General features: G+C 38.6%; 2 protein-coding genes across 3 annotated transcripts; both read left to right on the top strand.

The window, feature by feature from the left end:
- corolla (synaptonemal complex component corolla) lies at positions 1–2805 on the top strand. Of its 2 annotated transcripts, XM_018015888.2 has the most exons (5): positions 1–534; positions 600–890; positions 958–1133; positions 1199–1813; positions 1900–2805. In XM_018015888.2, the coding sequence occupies exons 1-5, from the start codon at positions 399–401 to the stop codon at positions 1918–1920; spliced, it is 1239 nt and encodes a 412-aa protein (XP_017871377.1). In that variant the 5' UTR covers positions 1–398; the 3' UTR covers positions 1921–2805. The 2 variants fall into 2 exon arrangements, with proteins under 2 accessions (XP_017871377.1, XP_017871376.1); XM_018015887.2 differs by having other exon boundaries at positions 11–534; positions 1199–2805.
- Positions 2716–7629, top strand: stas (Transmembrane protein stas). The gene is made up of 4 exons (XM_018015891.2): positions 2716–2851; positions 3002–3320; positions 4232–4360; positions 6570–7629. The coding sequence occupies exons 1-4, from the start codon at positions 2764–2766 to the stop codon at positions 7078–7080; spliced, it is 1047 nt and encodes a 348-aa protein (XP_017871380.1). The 5' UTR covers positions 2716–2763; the 3' UTR covers positions 7081–7629.
- The last annotated feature ends 16871 nt before the right edge of the window (positions 7630–24500 follow it).

Below are 24500 nucleotides of genomic sequence, written 5' to 3'. Positions count from 1 at the left end.
ATTTCGCGCATGAGTGATACCATTTATAATAGTGTTGTAAGACGAAATTTAAGCACCGATATTTGACTTTGCATACATACAATTGGCTGCGGCGGCAACTAAATAAAGGGTTCTGCTACAGAAACACCCCTTTTAAAACCAATTAGATGTCAAGGAAAAAAAAAAAAATGTCAATATAATTACGCTAAATTAATAAGAACGTTTTTTCAAAGGCTACAGCACTTGAAATAAAAAAGAAAAAACTAAAAGTTGTCTGATGAAAATTCCCAAATGAGTTCCAGTTCCGATAAATGATTTAGTTCAAAGGCTCGAAACTATCGATATATGCAATTTATAACTGTTAACGTTTTGACTTGCAGTCACTTCGCGCCTACATAAACATAGAAAAATTAAGCGAAATGACCTTGGAATATTTTCCTAGAGTATTCCAATGTATTATGCATTTGGCAACATCAAGTGAAGATTTCCATAGTGTATTAACTCGCCTTGAAAATGCGCTTAAAGACAAAGACGAGCTCAAGAAAATGAGGGAAAGTACGTTAGCCGCCATTACAAAAAATTTAAGTGCATACATACCAGGTAATTTACACAATTTTCAGACCTTCATAAGGAAACTCCGAATCTGCGTATCGATATGGTGCTGGCACGTGAAGCGACAGATGTGCGTCAAGAAGAAATTAAACAAATGGAAACCGTTGCCAAAACTATACAAAGCTCATACGAATATCTACTGGAAACGGCCAACTTGTTCGACGATGAGAAGATCAAGAATATGCTGAGTTTCGGGGTTATGCGGAAGGAACAGGAGGTGCAGCAGAAAATCAAGGCCATTGAAATGGAGCAGAAACTCCAGCTGGAGGGAAAAGTCGCAATGGAAGCGCGTTCAATTGGTTTGTACCCTCAATTCTCACATATATAAGAAATTAAACATACAAAAAATTGTGTGTGTGTGTGCAGTTCAGGAGTTTCGTAAATGGCAGGTACAATTGAAGGAAGCAGAGGAAGCCAATTCGAGGATCGTCTTAGAATCAGCTGAAATGGAGCGCTACTGGAGCGAGAAATTGGCTCGAGCCACTCAGCAACGAAACAAAAAGATTGTTTCCTTGGTGCAGCTGAGCAAGCGAATCACTGTGGTAATCATAAAGAAAATGCACTGTGCATTACATTTTCGTTCTCACACTGCCAACCCTTTCCACAGATGAAGATTCCAGTGCCATCCGTCACCAAGGTCAAGGCTTGCGAGACCAAGGCTATGGCTCTGCCCAAGAAAGCTGAGCCGCTCGTGCTGCAGCCGGCATTGGATTTCATCAACAAGTATGCTGAGGTGAACAAAGTTGTTGACAAAGCTATTGCCATGGACACATCAATGGAGCCACCGTTGCGCTCCATATTAGTGCTCAATCGCTCGATGGACAGTTCCAATGAGCTAGAGGCCACAGCAAATCCCAATAAGCAGGTACATTTTGCCCCTTTGCCCTCGCCAGATCACACCAGTGGCATTGAGCCGCTTGATCTTCCGACTGATATGGTCGACATATCTGACATGACCTCAGAGTCGTCGCAGCCAGAGGTTGAAAATAGGCTTGATCCAAAAAATGTTCCTAATAAAGCTGTGGTCGAAAAGGTTGATGTTTTGCCAACATTGTCATTCGAAATTCCCTCAGATTTAAATGGATTTGATAACCTAAATTATGATAATATTTTTCAATGCACTGAGTCCATGCCAGAAGAGGACATGGAAGAGGATAAAAACCAATCAGAAACTACGAATTCAAATAATAATTTGAATAATAATTCGAATAATTCCGATAAAGTAAATATGATAAATTTTGACTCTTTGAGTTTCGCAAACGAATCAGAATATGCTGACGACGATTTCTTTCTAAATTTAACTGGCAGTTCAAACAACAGCTCTTATGACTTGTAAGATCCGACGAAAAATTTTAACGTACGTGTATCATTTGCCAAGGCACATAATGCCTTTAATCTACTTTAAGACAAAATTGAATAAGAAATGTAACCAATTTTGTTTAAATAATGAAAATGTATAATTAATTTTAAATAAAAAGAATAAAATAATTATTCCATTTAAATAATTAACGGAAAATTATCTGTCAAATTTTTCGTGCTGATGTTGACACATGGCTCAGTTTATTTTTTTTAGGAGCACCATTTGCTAGTATTATTTCCAGCTGTAATATACAGCAGTAGTATTTTTCTCTGAAATAAATGTCAAGCACATTGTATTTTAGTTGTTCGTAAGCTCTGGCCACACCGAGAAGAGTGTTACGCGAAGTAGAAGAGTGTGAGAGAGGGTGAGCTCTGTCGTCTAATTAATAAAACTAGCTGAAAGAAAACATGAGTTTTTAAATAATGCAACCTGATTGCATGATATTTTGGGCATAGGAGATGGGCCACATCTAAATCAAACTAATATATAAAATTGTCATTGATTGTCGTCGCGGACAGTTTCTGTTTTGACGTGCGTCGTTTTTATCGATTAAATTGTATATGTACGAATGGATAGTAGCGACTAGTGCTGGCGCGCAAACACACATACTCATACACATGCAGCAGCAGCACCAACAACAATAACAAAAAGAAAAGAAAAACAAAAAACACAGTTGATACATTTAGAAGCGGAGCACCCTGAAAAGCTCGCAAGCAAAGCCAAACGCGGAAACTGACAAAGTGCTCTCAAGCGCTGTGTTAATCCAAATCGAGAATTCACTCGCATCGCCAGCGCTCTTAACGATTTTAGAGATGTCTTGCAAAACGGAGAGAAACAGCAATAGCAACAGCTACGGCGACAGCGGCGTAACACTTATCAGTAACAGCAGTCAGAACAGCGGTAAGTAGTAAATCAATTTAGTTATACTGCGCCCCCTCCCCACCTACCCCCACGCCTGCGAATTCTACTTTGCACTCGCTCTGTCCCTGTCGCACTCTATTGCACATGACGTGTTTCTTTGCTGACCTGTTTGTTTTCACGTTAACACAGATATTACTGATAAGATGTCAAATGTGCGTTCGCGGATTCCCGCAAATGGCAAGCCAAAACCACCGAATCAACTCCAACCGCAGCCCCAGCAGCAGCATCAGCAGGAACAACAACAACAACAACAGCAGGAGCAACAACAACTACAACAACAACCGCAGCAGCAGCAGCAGCAGCCTCCACCAGTGACGCCCCAAAAACAGGCAATGTCTGCGGACGAGCGAAAAGCCACCAAGAAATCTCTAGTCATCGTGGTTGCAATATTTGTGGCCAGTTTGATGACCATGTTCTATGTATATGCAATATTTCCCGAATTGAATGCGTGAGTGTTGATCAAACATTTTATGTTTCCATTGTATACACAAATTGCAATTCTGTGCGTAAAAATCGGATTAGCAAAGGTTTAATGAGTTATTAACATGTGCAAAAAACGTGCATAAAAAGTGGAGCAGGTTTTCCATATTACGTTTCGTCTAATAGCAATATATGCAAACTTTAATTAGTTAAGCTAACGGCTTTGTTCCACTAGCTACCCATATATATTATTGTAAATTGTAAATCTGTAGATGTAACAGAAAACTCTGTCCCACTGTAAAGCCCTCGAAGTTAATTTAATGTCGACAAGAAAAAGACTATATGAAGTATATGAACTATACTATCTCTATATGTGAGCATATAATAAATATATCTAGCTCTAATAGAGGTCGCTCTTAGGGCTCCTCCAAAGTGCGGCAGATATAATGCGAACAGATTATTCTAGATATGAGCGCCAAGTCTATAGAAGGTGTTTAACCCGTACGTTCTCAATTGTTCGCACTTTAAATTAAATCAAGATATATAAATATATAGCCAGTTATCTATTCTGATCTTGAGCATATATGTATATATATGTACATATGTGTAGGTACAGCTAGATTTCCTAGTTCACTCAAAGTCGGTCAATTAGCACATAAGCTTTTATTATAAAGCATTAAACAGGGCTATCCGCTTTAGTCGGGCATTCACGGCTCGAGCAGTCGCTGTCACCTGTGCTTGTGTCAATTCCCTCTGACATTATATCGAGCTTTGCACGGGGAGCTTGCGCTCAGTAAAAGTCACGCCACTTTACACTCACACAACGACACAGAGACACACACACATACACATATACGCAGCAGACGAAGCTTGTGCATTTATTACAGTCGTAAGTAACGCTTTTTGTTTTGTGTCTTTTTTATGTGTGTTTCGTTTTAGCTCTGAGAAGGAACATTTGAAAATACCACGTGATATTCAAGATGCGAAGATGCTAGCAAAGGTCCTGGATCGCTACAAGGACATGTATTATTTTGAAGTGATGTTCGGCGTTGTTGTCGCCTATGTATTGTATCCTTTTCCAAAACAAATATCTAATTAATCTGATTAACTATCACAACAACACACACACATACGAACATACATAGAGCTTTGTGTCCAGATAACGGCACTTGCGCAATAAGTTTCACGTTCGTCGCGTACTTATATTTAACCTTGACCCCATTTTTAAATACTCTACAAATGGTCAGCTTAGACCAAAAAAAAGTGTGCGACAACAGCAATAATATTCATGGTCAGCAATCGCACAACACGTGCGTCGATACACCCGCGTAAATTTCTATAATTTTATGCACGGGCACGCATAATTAGCATTGAAGACGACGACGTCGTCGTCGTTTCGGCTGCATGTAGGAAGTAAAATTTATACACACACACATACGTATGTATGTACATATACACAATTCAATGAAAAACCGTAAAGAACGAAAAGAGCGGACATGTCTCAAATTGATCAGCTGATTGACGCTGCTGGTATAGAACGAGTGCACTTTGCACTCTGCAGTAGCAAGAGAGGAGCCGCATGATGACGCATACCTGGAAACTCTCTTGCTATCGCACTCTGATTTGCGTTCTCGGGCGTGTTTATAAACAAAGCAAGATATCACGAATGGTGAATTCGAAATACTCTTGGAATGCTCAAAACAATTCTATTTGTGATGTACATATGTATGTATGTATGTAAGAGTTAAGATAAAGGAATGTTCGAATAGTTGAGAGATTAGCACGACTTGAAATAGACAGAAAACGCCAACATACAGATTATTTTCCATTAGTTCAAGATGCCTAATTGCTGCGCATTTTACATTTCATAACAACTGAGACCAAGGGTATAAAAAAACGAAACATAAGCAAACACACGCACGCGTTTGTGCGTGGGTATGTGTGCTATGTCTAATATACCAAAAACAGCTGAGAGCTGGTCACTCTTTTGTTTGCATTGTCTTCGCTCATTAAGAAGCACGATATATGTACGTAAATATACACACACATATGATCATATATACATACATATGTAAGTCTATATGTATATATGCAAATACTCAGCTTCTGTTGGCATACGTGTATTTGTATATTTTCTTTTTATTTATTTTTTACAATTCGTCAAAGCAGCTGGCGACGCAATTGCGATTTTACGTAGCGATCGAATGATTGTAAGCTGGTTTTGTTGTTAATATACATGTGCATGTACATGTACATGCATGTGTGTGTAGCTTTGATCGGGCGACTGTATTAGTAAATCATTTGGTAATCATGAATGTGCGCATGTACATTCATCTGTACGCTACGTGCATACATACATATATGTATGTTTGTGTGTATGTATGTAAATATTGTCCTCAATTGTACTAAAGTACGAAACAAATTTTGCCCAAGGCTTATAATCTTCATTTACAATATTTGCGTACATATATATGTATGTAAGTACATATACATACAAAAATATGATATTTTAATTCAAGCTGGCAAAAGTTTTTTTTTACATATGTATGTATGTATGTACATATATTTTTTTATGACTAATCTTATACGCGGACTGGTAAAGATGTTTTTATTTTTTAAAAATTTTTTTTAATAAGTCATTGAATACGAAAATATTTATACTACGTGTCAGTTTCCATTGAAAAATACTCGGTGATATACATACATATGTACACATACATACATACACACATACACGTATATACCTATATATACACATACATATGTATGTATGTACATGAGACTTTAAGTCGAATTATATATCAGGTATCAGATTTTGAAACATAGCTAGAAATTTTCTTTCTAATTTAATTAAGGCGTTAAGCAGACAGCGCATAATTGCAGTCAGCACAGTTTGATCAAAATTTATTGTATTCTCGCACGCTTTTGTTTTTATATCGTATAGCGAAATGAAAACGTTTCATTTGCCATTTTATGTTATCGTTCATTTGCTTAGCTCGGGCACGTCTTGGCTTTTGGGACAAAGGCGAATGGGCGGGCGAATGTTGATTGCCGGCTGCGATCGCGATCGCGATTGCCATTGTCAACTTGTGTGTTACTTGGCTATTAATAGTTAGTTGGCGATCAGCCCAGTCAGTCGGCAATTAATCTGGGGATCTGTTTTTAGAGTCTATTATCTAGACCCTAGGCAATATGAACACATGTCATTGACACACTTTATTCTACATACATACACATCTTACTTGAATTGGTTGCCTTAACTGAACGCGTTCTCTAGCCTACAAACATTTGCCATTCCTGGGTCGTTATTCCTGTCGATCTTACTTGGATTCTTGTACAAATTCCCCATCGCACTGTTTCTCATTTGCTTTTGCTCGGCGCTGGGCGCCACTCTATGCTATACCCTCTCCAATCTGGTCGGACGCCGCCTCATCCGACACTTTTGGCCAAAGAAGACGAGCGAATGGTCCCGCCACGTCGAGGAATACCGTGACAGCCTATTCAACTACATGCTCTTTCTGCGGATGACACCGATCCTGCCCAACTGGTTCATCAATTTGGCCTCGCCGGTCATTGGCGTGCCGCTCCACATCTTCGCCCTGGGCACCTTCTGCGGCGTGGCTCCACCGTCCGTCATCGCTATTCAAGCGGGCAAAACGCTGCAGAAGATGAGCAGTTCAAGTGAAGCTTTCTCCTGGACCTCGATGGGCGTGCTGACGTTGTGCGCGTGCGCTTCGCTACTGCCGGGTCTGCTCAAGAATAAATTCAAGAAGAAGAAGACGGCGTAAGACTCGGACGCAGATGAATCGATACGGATGTTGCAACAGCTGAAATAGATTTATTTTACCAAAAAGCAGAGAAAAACGAAAGCATCCCATCCATTGCGTTGGTTTGGGTTGCTTTTCACACATATTTATCGAAACCTGCATGTATACATACATATATTTTATTATTATTATTTCTCTAGGTTTCTCCTTAGTTCTATTGAATGTATTGTATATCGAACTGCTATTTCCAAAAACACAAATCCAGAAGAACGAATGACACAATAAATGCGCGTATATATGAGACATTGAACCACAAACACGATAATGCCGAGTATCTACTATATATACATAGTCCTAGGTATATGAATAATTCGCTATTTTCTTTCCTAATTTTAAATATATTTCAACTTTTGCATCATATATTTCCGTACTTGTTTTAAGTTTAGTGAAACTTTTTTGTTTAGTGCTATTGCAATTGCAGTATTTACGAAAATTATTATCAATAAGTAAATCAATTAGCAAAAATAATATGAAACAAAATAAAAACAAATAAAAAACTTATGAATTCCATATGTTTGTGAGCAAATACATATTTGAAAAACACCAAATTCGTTTGTCAATTTAAATGGGTCTTCCTTTCCCGATCTTACAAATCGAAACTTTCCCAAGCCTAGTTTGAGGATGAGTTGCCTTAGACACTTATAAATTGAGGGAGCAATGAAGATCGATTCGATCGAATCTCCTTTCAGTAAATCGCGTAAATTTTATAATCCTAGACGGAAGATAAAACAAAAAATCCTCTTTAAATGCATCAAGACATAGTAATACGGTACTATATCTGCTATACTTTAGTAAATGTAAATGTTTTTCCCCAAAATGGAACAGTTAACAACATACTGACTGACATTTTAATTGTATTTATTTTGCGAGTAAGTTTAAGTAAATATTTGAGTGCTTATTTTAGATTGTAATTGAAAGACAGCTGTTTTTAGGGCAGGCCTTTAGTTTTTCTACGCAGGCTACTGTTAAAATCGCTTACGAGTATGTGATGTATTGCTCCATAATGAATTTGGTCTCTGAACTTGAACAACTTTTCAAAGTTGTACTACTTTATTTATATGAATTTTAAATTAAAACTAACTTAGAATGAGTCACTATCTACTGGGGCCTTCGGCTTGTCTGTATTACTGTTAACCAACTAAATTCAAGCTTTTATTTAAAGCGAAGCTTTTCGTTAAGCTTAAGCTTTCCAATTGAAACATCAAGTGCTTCAACTGTGCACTGTTGGAGAGGTGCATCATTCAACTTAATTTAAGCTTTATCATCCGCAAAGCTGTCCATGGTGAAAAGCCATTGGTGAATTTTCTAAGAATTTTTCGTCAAGATTGACATTTTCGGAGAGTTTTTCGTTCATAGAGTAGCTCAATTCTGTTTAGTAAATTAGGCTATTATGTTAATGTATAACTGAATGGCAACAGAGGGACAGAGAGAATTAGATTAAGAATGAGAGAGAGGGAGAAAGAGATATATATATATGCTAAGACAATTAAATCTAGAGAATGCGATACAGATAGGGAGAGAGCGATAGAGTGTGAGAGAGAGAGAGAGAGAGAAATAATAGTTATGTATAGGAAAAAGAGATAGAGATTGAAATGAAATGATAAAAGGAAAATGAGAAAATGTTAAAATAAGAGCGAGAGAGGCAAATACTTAGATTGAGAATGACAGACAGACAAATAGTATAGCTGAGAAATTAACAGACAAAGTGAGAGAGAAATAGAAAGAGAAAGGGAAAGAAAATGTGATATAGTGGTTTAAAGGGGGACAGGGACAGATTGAGAGGGACAGAGACAGATAGAAAGAGACATATTGTGTCAGAGATAATATAATGTATCGGAATATATATACATAGATAGAGAGAGAGAGAGAGAGAGACAAAAGATAGATATTATGAGGCAGAGTGTGCCTGAGAGCGGGGAAGATAAAACAACGGAGACGGACAGACAGATAATTGATTTGGCGTGCAGCCTCATAACTATACATATATGCTATATATGTATGTGTGCATGTATATTTCACGTAAGCTGAAATTATACTGATGGCATCGTAAATTGTACTGTAATGTGTTATTTGATGGTTGCCAAAGTGTAAAATATTTACCAAGTTTTTCTGATTGACACCAAATATGCATGCAGATGGTTATTGAGCTTAACTGGCACACGATAAACATTTGTAATATATGTATGTATGTGTGTAAATGAAAATGTAAATATATCTGAGTGTACCTAAGGACTCGAAGCAGTTTGCCAACGTCTACAGATATTAGTAGATGAATTGAAATGGCATGGGCCCTGCATATATTCATCAGATTAGAGAAAAAGGAGCCGCACCAAGTTCAAGCTCGTGGAGACCAGAGATAACTTAATTTTTTGTATGCCCTGAACCCATTGAAAATAGGAAATCAGGGTATAATGGGTTTGTAGAAATGTATGTAACAGGCAGAAGGAGACGTGGCAGACCCCACAAAGTATATATGTATATTCCTGATCAGGGCGACGAGCTGAGTCGATTTAGCCCTGTCCATTTGTCTGTCTGTCCGTTCGTCCGTCTTTACGTCTGTCCTTGTGTTTGAACGCGTCGATCTCAGAAGATATAAGAGCTGGAGATGTGTAATTTTTTTCCTAGGACCGTGTGTACCACGCGCATATCAAGTTTTTCTTCAAAAATCAATAACTTGTCCCGTTATTTTGTTATCGATTAAAAATATTATCGAAAATCAGTAGAGTCGCATAATTTTTAATGTATATTCCTATGTACTTTATAAAATTTTGAATTTTGTTAAAATTTACCCCCCAGCGCTATATTCACCCTCTTACCCTTAATTTGCAAGAGGCGTATTTCAAATACTAGAGACTTCTGCTAAGCCCACAGTGCAGCCAATGCATGCTTATGCGTGCGTGCAAGTGTGTGTGTGCGTGCGCGAGTAATTATTAAAATATCAGTTGCTCGAAGGGATCAAGTGATCTCGTAGTCGAGCAGTTTCGACTAGAGCTATTGCAAATAAATTGTTTTCAATTACATATTAGCCATACTTATAGACGCTCTTCAGGCTTAGCAATCAAAGATGTTTCAATTGTTTGTTCCTTTTTTTCAGTGCATATTCATCACGGTAGCTGTCTCAATTTGGATTCGTATATTTGTCAGTCAAATTTGCAGGCAATTCTTATCGCACACGCACACACATGCACATTGTGTACACATGTATTTAGCAAGTGATTATGTGTGTGAATGGTAGTAGTTTGTGAATTGAATTGTGTACTTCTTAAGACAGTGGCGCCCAGCGGGCGCCCTCGAGCTTAGATCGAGTCGCTAGCCATTTTTGCTAAGCCTCCGCTCCAGCTCTCGATCTTAGGCCCCAATCTCTTACCTCCTGCTACCTTCATTCACCATGTTATTTGCCCAATTTGTTCTCCGCAATTTTGAGCTGTTGGCCAAGTGGTCTGCTTCACTGTCAGATTGATTGGGGCAGCTCCAAATCGACTGCGCTCCAAATTATGCAAATCAGTTGTGCACTAACACTGCCTCCAATATGTGTACGTACATGCATGTATCTGTATGCATGTACATGTGTTGGCTCGAACTTTGGGCCGGCAGGCGCTTGGAGCTGAGAGCTTCACTGCCAGCATTGGCAGTCGACATTGACGGACGTGACGTTGGCTTGCTTTAATTGCATCAATAAGTGAGCGTGTGTGTGTGTGTGCGTGTGTGTGAGTGTGCGTCGCCTGAAAATAAAAACTTTCTCTGGCTTTAATTGACAAGTTAAGCACGCAGTCGAGCACCGGGGCGAGTCCCTGCCCCAGCTGATGACCGGCTGCCTCACCATGACCTTCACACACGCATAGCGGCTTGGGTCAGGACGAAATCGCTGGCATTAACATTATGTGCATGCAGTGAAGGCGCCAACGGCGTCACCCATCACTCAGCTCCCACTCAAGATACCCTGTAAGCAAGTTGAATTAGAAATCAACCTGACTTCCTCACTTGACTTGCCTTCGAGTGGGTTTATTTGTAGATTATATATTATATGATATGGATATTTATATATGATATGGAAAAAGGGTATACCCGCTTCGCTCGATTCCTTTTGTCCAGGGTAGGCATTCAAGTAATTGGAGCTCAGCCGGGGCGTGTTTGCCTTTTTCGGCGTTTTTAATTACATTCGTTTTGGCGCCAACAAATCGAGATAATTCTGGATACTTGACTGCAAATGCAGCTGCCCATGTCGATCTACCTAATTATGGCATAATGGGACATTTAGGTGTGCACGAGGGCGCCTAGATAAGTTTAGATTCTATTAATGCTAGAAGCCTATATCCTCTTCCCAGCTATGTATCATCATATTTAAGATCATAATTCATATCCAGCTCTTCAGTTTTTTACGTTCAAAAAGGCAAAATAATATTTAATTTTCAAAAATATTTGATTTTATCTCAAACTTATAGAGCAGGTGAAATAGAGATATACATATAAAGTAGTGTCACTTCATCAAGTAAAAAGACTTTATTCGTTTTGTTCATTTAACTATTCTACCTTAGTCTTCTGGAGTATATACGTTCGAATAGAGCATTCACGACAAAAATATATAAAATGTATATACATATGTCCAGCAAAGTCTATTCATGCGAATCTCCAGAGTTTCTTGAATATCCACCAATTATAGTGCTAATCAAAGACAATAAGACTAAGTTTGTTGTTTTAAATTAACAAGTTTTGTTGGCATTTGTTTAGCAATATCATATCAATCAGGTTTTGTAAATGTATTCAAACAAGGAGAAGAAGAAGACAACGGAAAATTTTATTTTTACCTTGGTGAATTATATTTTCAAATAGAATAACATAACGGAAAAAGTTCCTTTTCGATTGGCTTACTGTATTTTCTTGTAAACCCTTTTCATATATGTTAACTATACTAAAATGGGATTTAGGCATTTTAATTAGGTTCAGTCTTAGTTATTACGGCCACTACTATTTTCCTGAACACTGCTCTGTGTCAATTAAAAGCTTTTCTGTAGTGCAGCACTACTATTTTTATAAACACTTCAGCTAGTGTGCCATACACTACTAGTACTACTAAATTCGTGTACAGTACTATTTTCATGTTCATTACCATTTTCACTGCGAATAGAGATTGCAACTTTTCAGTCCACCCTCGGGGCTATGTGTTTGCTGCGTGAGCTGAACTTTTTTCTGGACTACGAGTATTTATTGCACTTGGCACTGCCATTAGCAGCTAGTTAAATTTTTTATAGGGCAACAATTAGGGTATACTTGGCATTAGCTAGTTGCCGGCTGGCACGCAGATTTGCCCAGCATCTCAAATGTGCGAAGAATGATGGGGCGCAGTGGGGGCGTCGTGGGGCGTGGTGGCTAAGTGGGGTTTTCTCGCTTTAGTGCTTATCAATGCACATACACTCGGTATTGGAGAAGACTTGAAACACACACACACACACATTTGTATATAAATATACATGTGTTGGTGTATTTAAATCATTTCGATTCACTGGCCTTTATCGCAGACAAGTCCAGACCTAAGACAATAAAAACGAGCAGAGTATTGCTCAACGATTCTAGCTATTTGATTCAAATGGAACTTGGCTGGATTATATAACTAACAGAAATTCAAGTAACAATAAAAATTTATGTTTAGTAAATTAATGTATATGAAGGAAAATGAATACAACAATGCTCCAGCACTCGACTTATATTTCATTGAAATCATACTCTTACTACATGCGCCATGCTCCGTGGGAGAGGGTATATAAGAGTCGGATCGATTAGCTTCGGCTCTTATATTAATCTATACCAATTTGGTCGGCTGCCTAATAGAAGCTATTGGCTTTGGGCTTATCTACAATGCTTGGTGCTCGTGTGCCTGTTTAATTAAATGAAATTGAAAAGCTTCAATTGTCTAACGGACAGCCAATAGACATGCAGTCGCATCAATGTTATTGCATCTTTTCATGCCAGTGCTCAAAACATATTACTAAATTTATCTAGATCCGAACACTCTGGGCGTACTCGACTATGATATAGCCTCTGCATCTAGCTCAGTGTGCTGCAGCTGCAACCATACTAGGCATTATGTATGCCTCTCCACTTGCAATCGCTCAACTGAAGACCCGTTCATTGAAAAGGCCTTGCTCTAGATAAGCTGCCCGCCTGATATACCCATATCATATGGAGGGCACATAAAAAGCCATAATTATAAGCTGTCTTTCGTGGTCAAACAATGTATGAAAGATCTTCAAGTGATGTCCTAATTAAGGCCAACATATCGATTTTGATCGATAATTAGAGATATATTATACATTTCTACAATGTATGGTATGGCAAGTTAAGCTCTTGGTCAAGGAAAAAAGTCTAGAGCCATTCATTTTGCGAATCCTTCAATCAACTGCTCAATTGAACTAGAGATCATCTGGCGTGCAAGAGCTGCACGGACAAGGCCGCATTGGATATTTTAAATCTGCGACAAATCCACTTGAGCACATTAAAGTGCGAAATGAAGAAGATAGCAAAGCGCCAAATATAGCTGACAATGGGATAAATACTAGTAAAAGTCAGACAAAGCCAGAAATAGGCAAATAAACAAATGAAAAAACAGCTAATAGCCAGCAGCCCGAATAAATAGCGAGGGCCAAACAAACAATCAACTTAAGTATCTCAGTCGCTCAGAAACTCAGCAATTCCGCAGCTCAGCAGCTCAGAAGCTCAGAAGCTCAGCAGCTCGGCAGCTCCTCTGTGCGATGGTATCTGAGCATCTTGGCCGTCTTGAACATCGCCAGCAAATAATGAAGCAATGAAATGGCCAATTTAAATCAATGCGCCTGCCAACCAGCAAAAAACTAAATGGCCAACTGACTATTTGCCTAACTTAATTTTCTCTGTTTTCTTTGTGTGTTTTCTGTTTTTTTTTCAGAGAAACACTAACTTTATCGAATATTTTTTAGATTTCATTACATGGATGTAATTTGATTTGATATATTTATTTATTTGATATATTATTTTTGATATATTTATTTATTTTAATTTTCTTTTATATATTTTTTATTTTATTTTATATATATATTTTTAAATATTTTTAGCCAGAAAATCCACTTCATGAAATTTTGAAAATTATGACAGATCTTTAAATTGCAATTGTGTATTTCGATCGTCCCTGAGCATCACTATTATTTTCATACTCTCTACGTAATGAATGAGTATGTTGATTTTATCAATCCTCAAGCTGGATGCTTGATTCACGATTTGGTGAAGTAACTTGATTTTGTCTTTTGGTTTCGAATATGCTCGTGCACTCCTCTTGTAAAGTGTTCAGATTTTCCCAATACTAGGGGCGTGACAAATGTATACAAATCTATATAAATACTGTATTGCGATATTCCACTAACATTATAATTCAGCAATTGATGTGCTTTAGGTCTGCTCTATCATCTATTATCATCAATTTTGTTGATCTATTTCAGCTTCCAGAGTTAGAGCGTTAGAATAGAGCGTTATAAATGGAGCTAGCGATTGGAAATGATTGATATTGATATCGATTACCAAATAAAGTCATAGGTTAAAATATACATATTAACATGTTATATATATTATATGGTATCCACTTATTCTGGAAATTCAATTTATATATTCACATGCAAGTCAATTCCGCTCTAATTAATTATAAATCTATATATAAATATAATATATATTGACATATACATATAGCATATAAATCTACATATATATAAATATAATATCATATTAACACAGTAGTATATGCATATCATTAATGATCTATGAGTAAGAATTCAGAGTTGAATTTATGTGAAGCAGGTCAGGGTCAATCTGGCATATTGGCAGACATCATTAAATTTTATGCTATTTATGTTAATAATAATTAGTTAAAAATAATAATAATAATATTAGTTTAAGATCTGAACTAGTATATATTTGATTAAATAACAGCCAAAAGAAGAGGAAAAATGAATATAATATAAAAAAAATATTTATAATATATAATCTAAATTTGACAGGGTATATTAATGTCAATATAATTTGCTTAACTGCCTCCAAATATGGAAAAAAAAACATTTACTTTGATCTTGTCAAAATTGAGGATTTGCCTTGGGAGCTGGCAATTACGACACTTGTGCGTATAACAATACCAAAGCGCACACATATATGTATGTGTGTGTATAAATGTATGCATGTGTGCATATGTATATACATGCATAAAAAGAGAAAACTGTGGAAAGCAACGTCTGATGGGGCCAAAGTTGATGCTTCGGGCCTCATGCTAGCACTGGACCGGCACAACAATGATAAATATTGATTTTATACCAGAGCATCAACAATTGCAGGCAGACACCAATTGCTTTTAAGCCGCCAAACACGCACATATGTACATGCTCATATGAGTGGGTGGTAGACATCGGCGTCAGCTGAGAGTCCGCCTCGCATTGACATATGGCCAGGATGCTGGATTGCTGGGTAAGATGGCGGCAAGCAAGCAAGCCGGCTGGCTGCTCATGGTTTTGGCCGGCAAGCGCTTGTCTAGACTTTTCCACATAAAAGCCGAGCTGCTCACACGGCCGTGTCTGACACATTTTTTGTAATTATGCGACAGATTCGTTTTCAGTTCCATTCTCCTGTACCCCGTACGCACTCAACAGCTCCCAGCACCCAGTAGCCTGCAGGCTGTAGCCCGTAGCCTGTAGCCTGTAGCCTGTACCTTTTACTCAGCCTGGCTCTCGCTCTTTCAGTTCGTTTCGTTTCGGTTTTGTTTTATTTTGTTTTGTTTGCCGCCTTTTTGTCGCCGTTTTTAATGACAGCGCTTTGTGTGCCTAATTTGAATCGCGCACGGCGCACATTAATGAGACGAGTGCCCGAGCCCAAGCTGGAGCTGCACTCCGAATTCCTAGCTGGAGTCGTACTCACCCAATGAATATGACTAAACAATGCAGGCAGGCAGGCAGGCTAGCTGGAGTCAAGCTCGAGGAGGGCTTGAAATTATATTGCTCATACGACCCATATGCCCGAGTGAATAAATAGGTCCTGCTCGCCTACCGTGATATATAGAACCGAATTTCATTTCAAGCCAAAATTTAACTGTCGCACTGGCAAAAGAGCAAACGTGCTGAATGAACCTGAACATTGAGAATACTCTTATCTCCACTCATCGAGCCTTGGGCAGAGCCATATGGTTAGTATGTATACATGTATAAATTTAAAATTTAACATTAAATTTATAATTTGAAATATAATAAATAACAAGTATTAAAATGAACTCAACCCACAGATACTTGGAAAATTAAAAATGTAATCAATAATATCATTCATAATAATAATATCATATCAATAATATTCATTATATCACTGTACTTATTAATAATATAACTAACTAATTATAATGATAATTAATGTAATTTATATGTTTACCCATATATTCATATATTTGCATACATACAGGAGCTCGTCCTGATCATGTTTCGCCAATGCAGTAGGGTATTAGACAAATTTGCAATAAAAAAGGAGATGAAGAAGCAGAAGAACCAAGATAAGTAAAAAATTCACATCGCTGACATGGGATATTAATTGCTGTGTTTTGTCTGTGTGGGTGTGAAAACGTTTAAACGCATAATGCTTTGGGGATATTTGGGGCAAGTGGGGCACAGTGCAAAAAGGCAAAGAGCAAAGAAGAAGAAAAATAAATACAAATAAAATCATGTGGAAATGTGCAATCGGGCGTGACTGGCCGGTAAATGCCCGTTTAGAGTGCAGCAAGATCCAAAATTCGATTAAAAATAAGTATAAAATATAACAGAAATATATATAAAGGAGATAAACTGTTAATTACATATGTAGAAGCATTAGATCTTAGAACGGAGCTAGATGTAAAGCCCCTAGTAGTCGGTAGCAACTACTTTTTACTACATTTCAAGAGAGAATCTGCAACAACTTGACTTATATTATAATGAACGATATTTTCTCCCATGCCTTTATTTAAAATTGATCGTTATTTCGCTTCAATAGACGCACTGTCAAACGAGGAGACAGCAAGCAGGATGTGCATTGAACAACAATGCTAATATACTCTAATGATTTCGTCAGCGACTATAAAAAACAAACACCTAAGATACAAAGCAACAACAACAATAATTACAGCGAACAATCAGCAAATAAAAACCAAACGCAATGTGGCATCAACACTCAACATTAAACGGCAAAAATGCAGACAAACAAATGAGACACAAATCTGACATATTACATTGAAAATGTCTTATGTTCTCGCTCTTCCTCTCTCGCGCTGTCTCTCTCCCTGTGTGAGGGAAGAACAGTAAATTAATTCTCAACAGAATTAGACATTTCTAGCGTGCGATAGGTGTGTATTAATGAATATATATACATATGTATATATGTACATACATCTGAAGTAGAATTCTGACTTCAATTTGTAATATTGAGAATGTCATTTGATTATGTATTTATATTTACATTTATTAAATTTAATATGATACTACTTTAGTACACCTCCCAGTCAGCATATCTCTCCTAGTGTATGTTATGGAAGGATAACTCTTTTAAGCTATATAAATTAGTATGCATTCTTATTATAATTTATATCTTATAAAATCCATGTCAATTTAGGTATATAATTTTTCCAGATTGGGAAATCTTTAAGAAACAAACAGATGTAAATAAAAATTAAATGAAATATATCTAATAATAATAATATTATAGATTGTTAGAGCATGAACATGGTATTGACGAAGACCTAACGACCATCGCCAATGTCAAAAGCTTTGAGCTTAGGTATCTTTCTGTCCAACAGTTCACCGCTCTTTGGAGCGACTCTCCCTTCGGCAGAGATTGCTGTAACTCACCCCTCATAGAATAGATCCCTATTCTCATTACACACGATATATATGTATATTATAGTATTCTTAATATAATATAGTATAATGCTGTACTGTTTATTACTTATGGTAAGTAGCTAAAGTAAGATTAAATAGTAATCTTTATACACGCATTATTACCTTTATTATGTTGAAAATTTATTAAAAAACAAGCTCGCATAATTATGTATCTAACAATTTAATTAAAGTTGGCGAAACTTAAAGGAACATTTTCTTTATCACAAAATTTGTGCATATCCCATTTCCAGCCAGACCATATTCCCATCTCTAACTTCACAAACAATTTGCTCTAGGGCCTGATATTATTCTTCATTATTATAAAGGACATTTCACAGCTCTATAAAACCAACTACTGAACAAAAAAAATTAAATAAATTGAATGTTTGGCGTCTCTTTCTCTCTCTCTCTCTCTCTCGCTGTCAAGTTCAAGTGCCAATGCGCTGTCAAAAGTTGCTTTTGTCAGTGTCTGTGTGCGTACTTTAGTATAAATTGAGTTGAAGCAGATTCTGTTGTTGTTCTAGTTGTTGTTGTTTATGTTGCTGTTGCTTTAGTAAACATAAAACGCTGTAGCTTTGTCTTTTTTCTGCCTTTTTAATGGCTTTGTTTGCCTTTGGCTGGCTGGAACAAAACCGCAGCATATAAATTCATCATAAACGTCGACAATATTACCTAAATTGACGTATGGCAAAACCCACGTACTCACACACACATACACAGACACACACATGCACATAGGCGTCAACTGCAGCAACTTTTGTAGAAACTTTGCGCAGTCATCGTTCAAGAACTTTTACGCTGCGCCTGTAAGTTTAGGAAAAAAAAAAAAAAAAACAAACAAACAACAATAAATGAGAATATTACAGTCGGGCTCTACCGACTGCATAATACCTATTCATGCAAGCTCCAAAATCTGTTGAGTACATTTTTGGTAAAGGAAGGGGGTGACGTCTGGTTGTAGTGCTGAGATTCTAGATATATTATATTGATTATTAAATCGTAACAGACAGACAGACGGGTGGATGAGTGGACAGATGTGGGCGGACGAATAGATAGGAGGACAGAAGGTCAACCGGATGGTCGCATGGATAGTAAGCCGTCGGATCACGATGGATAGCAAGATGGAAATTGAGCCATACCTATATACCCTTTCACATAAGCATTGAAAGTAGCAAACGCTTTTTAGAGCTAACTGTAATGAGCGACTGACACATACCACGTTAATGTAACTCTGCAGAGTTTTCGCACTTCTGACTTCAGTTTCATCTTTAGTCAATATTAATACTGATATGCCACAAGCGCCAGTTTGGCTTCCCGCTCAGGCTTTTGCTGATTAGTGCTCTTTAGCGGGTTGAATGGGAAGACAAGTGACAAGACAAAGCAAGCATTGTGATTGTCTCAGATCAAAAGTATACCAATACCTTTGTTCCATCAGACGGGAAGTTGCATTGAACTCCCCTACACCGTTCTACCAGATAGAATTAAAAGCTCAATATTCAAGTTTTGGCATTAGTGAGACTGCGTGGGCGAACGGCGGTCAACAACATCCTGGCCATGCATGGTTACATGGATAACTCGCACTATCGAATAGCTGATATAGGTAAAAAACAAAAGCGAGCGTACATAGGATAAAAATGTGTGCCTGTGGCAGCTTGAACTGATAGCGCAGCTGGTCGAACGTGACTCTGGGTCTGTTGATGCTGCTGCATAAGCGAATCGATTGCAGCAGCACACACACACTCACCTACACTCACATAACATATAGGGCAGGTGGCAGCTACGAGCGAGTGGCTATCTACATCTGTTGCATGGTATTTGTGTGTGCGAGGGGGAGAGGGGAGAGCGGCAGATTTAATCAAGGTTTTGCTTGCTGCAAATTCGATTCCTGCTGCACAGGACATCAGCTGATCAACGATTAGCCAGGAGTGTCGAGCGAGGCAATGAGTGACTGAATATATTTGGGGAGCAAACTTTGCGAATCGACTTAAAACCATAAAGCGTAAATCAAATTAATTATCGCGGCACGGCTCGGTCCAGCCCAGTCCGATCCGGTACGGCCAATAAAGGTTATAAAATGCTGCTGCTGCTGCACAGCTGAAAAACTGCGCCACAGCCTGCTAATGACACAGGCACAATGTGAACAAAGCCAATCACAGTGGCCAGGATGCTGCCGATGCGGCCCGGTCATGACGCAGCTGTTGCTGAACTGCGCTAAACGAATTGCCGCACAGCCCGGCCGGACAATGGCTTCGTTTTTTGTCTATGTAAATGAGATGACGCCTCGAAGCCGATGGCGACGGCGACAGCGACGTCCGAAGGTCCAACTACAAGTTAAAGGCCAGAGCCAAAGTAATCTAAAAGTTCCTTTTCATTTATTGTCAATTTGTTGCCAAAATAATTGGCAATGGCCAACGCAGGCCCAACTTAATGTCAGCACAAAAACAAAAATTTCCCGACTGTTAGGAATTATAATCCGTTATTTTAGTAAAGTGAATAGCAGCTATTAGTATAGCTTTTGAAATGCCCTTGAGAAGTAGAGGAACGTCAAGTGAGTTGAGCTCTATTCCCACGACTTACTCCAACTGGTCGCGGGCTCAAATCCCCAGCATCCAATTGGTGAGGAGGGTGACAGGGTTCGAGTTCCTCGACTTATCAAGTAGTCTAGACTCGAATTTCCTGACTCACCAACTAGTTAGTCAGCTGAGCTCCAGGGTGTATATACCTCTACTTACTAACTATTCAGTGGGATGAGCTGAAGGACTCGAATTCCGGGATTAGGATTCGCGCTCTCCGACTTTGTTAATGAGCTGAGCTCCAGGCTTTCAATACCGCTATACACTGAATACTTGGATTCCAGGGGCCATGCCAAGGCTAACTATCTAGTCAGTGGGTCGAGCGGCAGAGTTTTGGATTGAAAGTCTGCCGTTCGTCTCATTTTGCCCGTTCTTATATTTCATTTCCAAATTGCTAATACTTTTAGCCAAGTCAGGCACACAACTTTAAAGTATAATAAATAATATTTAACAGTTATTCCAAATGCCCCCACGAGGGTATTAGCACATGTCCACGCAGAGACGCTGAGAAATGAGAGCTTTTCAATATATTTTTAGATCGAATCTACTTTTCATTTGTATTTGTAATTTTATTTATTTATTTTTTAAGTCGCTGGCAGATTCATTCATTCATTCATTCATTCATTCATTCATGGACCGCGACCATTAGTGTAATCTATTGAAATCCGTTGGCAGCTCTGCCACTCAAGCGAATAAGCGGCTTGCCCAGACTCCAGCTCCAGCTCCAGGACCTGCCGCAGTCGCCGTCGCAGTCACCGTCTCCTGACTGACTGACAGCTCCGCCATGGCCATCGATTGAAATCAGACAAGAGCAACGGATTAGACATTTTTACACGCTGCGAACAAGGGGAGAGCGTCAAATTGAACTTTCACTCAGTTTATTTGGAAATCCAGTGCAAGCCAGGTGGCATTTGTGGCATAAAGTGCTAAAGTGGCATAATATAAATATCCTTTAAGCGGGCATAAAATCGCGCCAGGGCTGTGCTCCCACGGCCCATAAATGAGAGTATCGCACTACTTGCAGCGCTGCTCTCATATTGTCTTTAGTTCTTTTTAGTGATTTTGGTTTTATGCGGCAATTGGCTTCAAATGCGCCGTTAATATGGCTCGCCCACGTTGCCAACCACAATGCCATGCCATGTGTGTGTGTCGCTGGGTGGGTGTGTGGGCGGCACACACTAAACGCGACACTGACAGCTTAGTGTCCTAAGTCCAACGAAGCATACGAAAACAATGTGGAGATAAGTTGCGAAATGCCAGACATTGACGACCGTCCAATCAGCAGCTGAGCATCGGGAGAATCAATTGGCCCGATGCTCAACGTATCCGCTGACTGGAATGAGCCCCCCACCCATCCGCCCATCAACAATTTGCATAACTGCCATGAAATGGACCAAGAGCTAACTAACTATTTAGCAGCTAACCCTCTAGATTCTAGATTAGCTGGAGGGACTACACAGTAGGCAGCCATATCAGACTCATTGGGCCAGCTGAAGATGTGGCTAGGGTAGAGTTGCTTTTCTGCTATGTTTCTCCGTCTATCCGTCTACTCACAGGGCTGTCTATATTCGACTGTATATCAAGAAAATATTAGCTGAAGCTAGGGACTTAGGTAATACCCCTAAATGTATATGTGCTTAGGCCAAAGTAAGCTCTCATTGACATCTTCTATATATAGACTGTTCGTACTGTTTGTATACCCCTCGTTCATTTCCAATGGAATATATGTATGTAGTATATATATTTGTGATGAACACGTCGAGCTGAATTCGTCCATCTTTCGTCTATCTGTCCCAACATCCCTAATTCTGAGAAATCACTTGTCTGTCTGCCTACCCGTCCGTCCGTTCGTTCTTCCGCTTAACCATCCGAGTGCCTGTCCGCATGAACGTCGCATTCGCTGACGATATTGGAATATCAGTTCTGTGCAGGGCTCCGGGTATCTCTTAGACAGGAAGTCCCTACTAAAGCAACCTTATTGCTGAGCTAGGATCCTTTTAAGTATCAGTAGACCTCATTCGGGGATCGAATTTTCCCGTTTACGTGAAAACTACGCAGCAGCTAAAAGACTACAAAATACATATAAAGAGATGACTACAAATTCCTGTTATTATTTAGCAGTTTGCCCAGGAAGTCCATCATAGGTAGTTATCATGTATACCATTCATATCTGAACTGAATTGTCATAGATTAATGAACTTTGGCCTGCAGCTGGGCTTCCCTGCGAAGGCCAAGGGCAACGCACACGGCTCTGTTTACAAGGCGAAAGCAGCAAAAATTCGCACTAAGCTGTCTGCTTGTTCTTTTAAATTCGAGGCGCTTTCAAAGCGCCTCGCTTGATAGGGCTTTGGCCAAGATGACTTTAATGGCGCCCTAGGCACTTTGTGCCTGGTGTCTGACTTCAACTCATGCGCGATTCGTGTGTGTGTTAGAGAGAGAGAGAGTGTGTATGTGTGTGTATTAAGTGTTTTGATTGGCATTTAAGGTAATTTACTTTGATTAGCATAAGTAGCATTCCAGTCAAATATCACACACATAATCAAAGTACTGAGACAGACATACAGCATAGAGAAAGAAACTGACAGAGGAAGATAGACAGATATAGAAACAGAGACAGGGACAGAAACAGAGAGAGTGAGAGAGAGAGAGGGAGAGAGAAACACCCACACCTGTAGCCACATTAACAAATTCGATGGAAAATAATATTATTATTATTACCTTGGCTTTTGGTAGTTTCTTAAATGTTATTGATTGCTGTCAGCTTTTACTGCTGCATAGGGCTCCGTTTAGGCCAATTTGCTTTACAGATTCAATAGATAAGCCTACAAAATGTACCATTTGAGGATATAAAAGACAGACGATGGTAATTAAGCATTAGCATTGCTTATTTTAATACCATATTACATACTTATTGCAGACGATTTGCTTTACTGCGTCATATTGTCTCTCTTTATAGCCCATTGAGTGATACGTAATAGTCAAAAAGCAATTTGGTCGACATCATAAAACAGGAGTCGATTTAGCCATCGATTTCGATTATAGAAGAAGAATTTTAGTAGAGGCATTATAGCAGTCGTGGGCTTATAGAGGTAGAGGAAGTAGCATTATAATCATAGACTTAACTTCTTATGCTACACGCATTTGAAAATTGTTCAAAGCTTAACATGGAAGGGGAAGCACGTTGCCCGTATAAGCTATACGGATCTAGAGACCTATGCTTAAGGAAAATAACACATTATTATTGCAATACGGAATCAGTTTATAGTCAACATTTTGTTTTGCTTTATAAAAAGTGAAAATAAAAACAGAATAGAATTTTTTATTAAAATTATTCGATAAGATTATACGAGTGATTACTTGAATCTTACAAAATTAGTTATAAAGCTAGAACGCTGAATTTTTGCACGTGATATTAATTTTTCAAGTTCTACTATATTTTGGACACTACTTATGCTAGAGACCTGAAAGCTGGTAATTTGGTAACTCGGGTTGACCACCCAAGACCAAAAAGCTATGGAGCCCATAGAGGCGTGGCAAACCGCAAAACTATGTTTAAACTGCGATTCTCACATTTTTTTTTGTCTAAACATCCAAATTCTACAGATACGTTAATCATGGTCCCTTCTAAAAACTGACAGAAAATTATGTGTCTATGCCCACTTGGGACATGGCAAATCGGGAAAAGCTGTATTTTCTACAGCTATATATACATATGTATGTACACCAACTGGGGGCGCGCCAAATCAGGAAATGGGCTGTGAATGAGTATATTGTAGCTGTAACGCCCGACTGCAATGTTCTTACTTGCTTTTTCACACATGCAATGCAATCATTAAAAGCACAACTCACTGACCTCCTAACTTGGAAAAATTCGATAAAGAATACATTTACTGACCCTCGGTATTTTTAT

This window comes from Drosophila arizonae, chromosome X (genome assembly GCF_054131065.1).
Source record: "Drosophila arizonae isolate 15081-1271.41 chromosome X, UAZ_ARI_1.0, whole genome shotgun sequence".
In the NCBI taxonomy this organism is placed as follows: Eukaryota; Metazoa; Arthropoda; class Insecta; order Diptera; family Drosophilidae; genus Drosophila; species Drosophila arizonae.
Note: the sequence above shows the minus strand (reverse complement) of the source record. Positions and strands in the feature narration are given on the sequence as shown.

What these genes read in the sequence shown, in the direction of transcription:
- corolla (XM_018015887.2), top strand. Translation starts at nt 399, where the DNA reads ATGACCTTGGAATATTTTCCTAGAGTATTCCAATGTATTATGCATTTG. An exon ending in GCTCAAGAAAATGAGGGAAA is followed by an intron (nt 535 to 599) that starts GTACGTTAGCCG and finishes CACAATTTTCAG; the next exon opens with ACCTTCATAAGGAAACTCCG. An exon ending in AATGGAAGCGCGTTCAATTG is followed by an intron (nt 891 to 957) that starts GTTTGTACCCTC and finishes GTGTGTGTGCAG; the next exon opens with TTCAGGAGTTTCGTAAATGG.
- stas (XM_018015891.2), top strand. Translation starts at nt 2,764, where the DNA reads ATGTCTTGCAAAACGGAGAGAAACAGCAATAGCAACAGCTACGGCGAC. An exon ending in TAACAGCAGTCAGAACAGCG is followed by an intron (nt 2,852 to 3,001) that starts GTAAGTAGTAAA and finishes ACGTTAACACAG; the next exon opens with ATATTACTGATAAGATGTCA. An exon ending in GTTGTTGTCGCCTATGTATT is followed by an intron (nt 4,361 to 6,569) that starts GTATCCTTTTCC and finishes CGCGTTCTCTAG; the next exon opens with CCTACAAACATTTGCCATTC.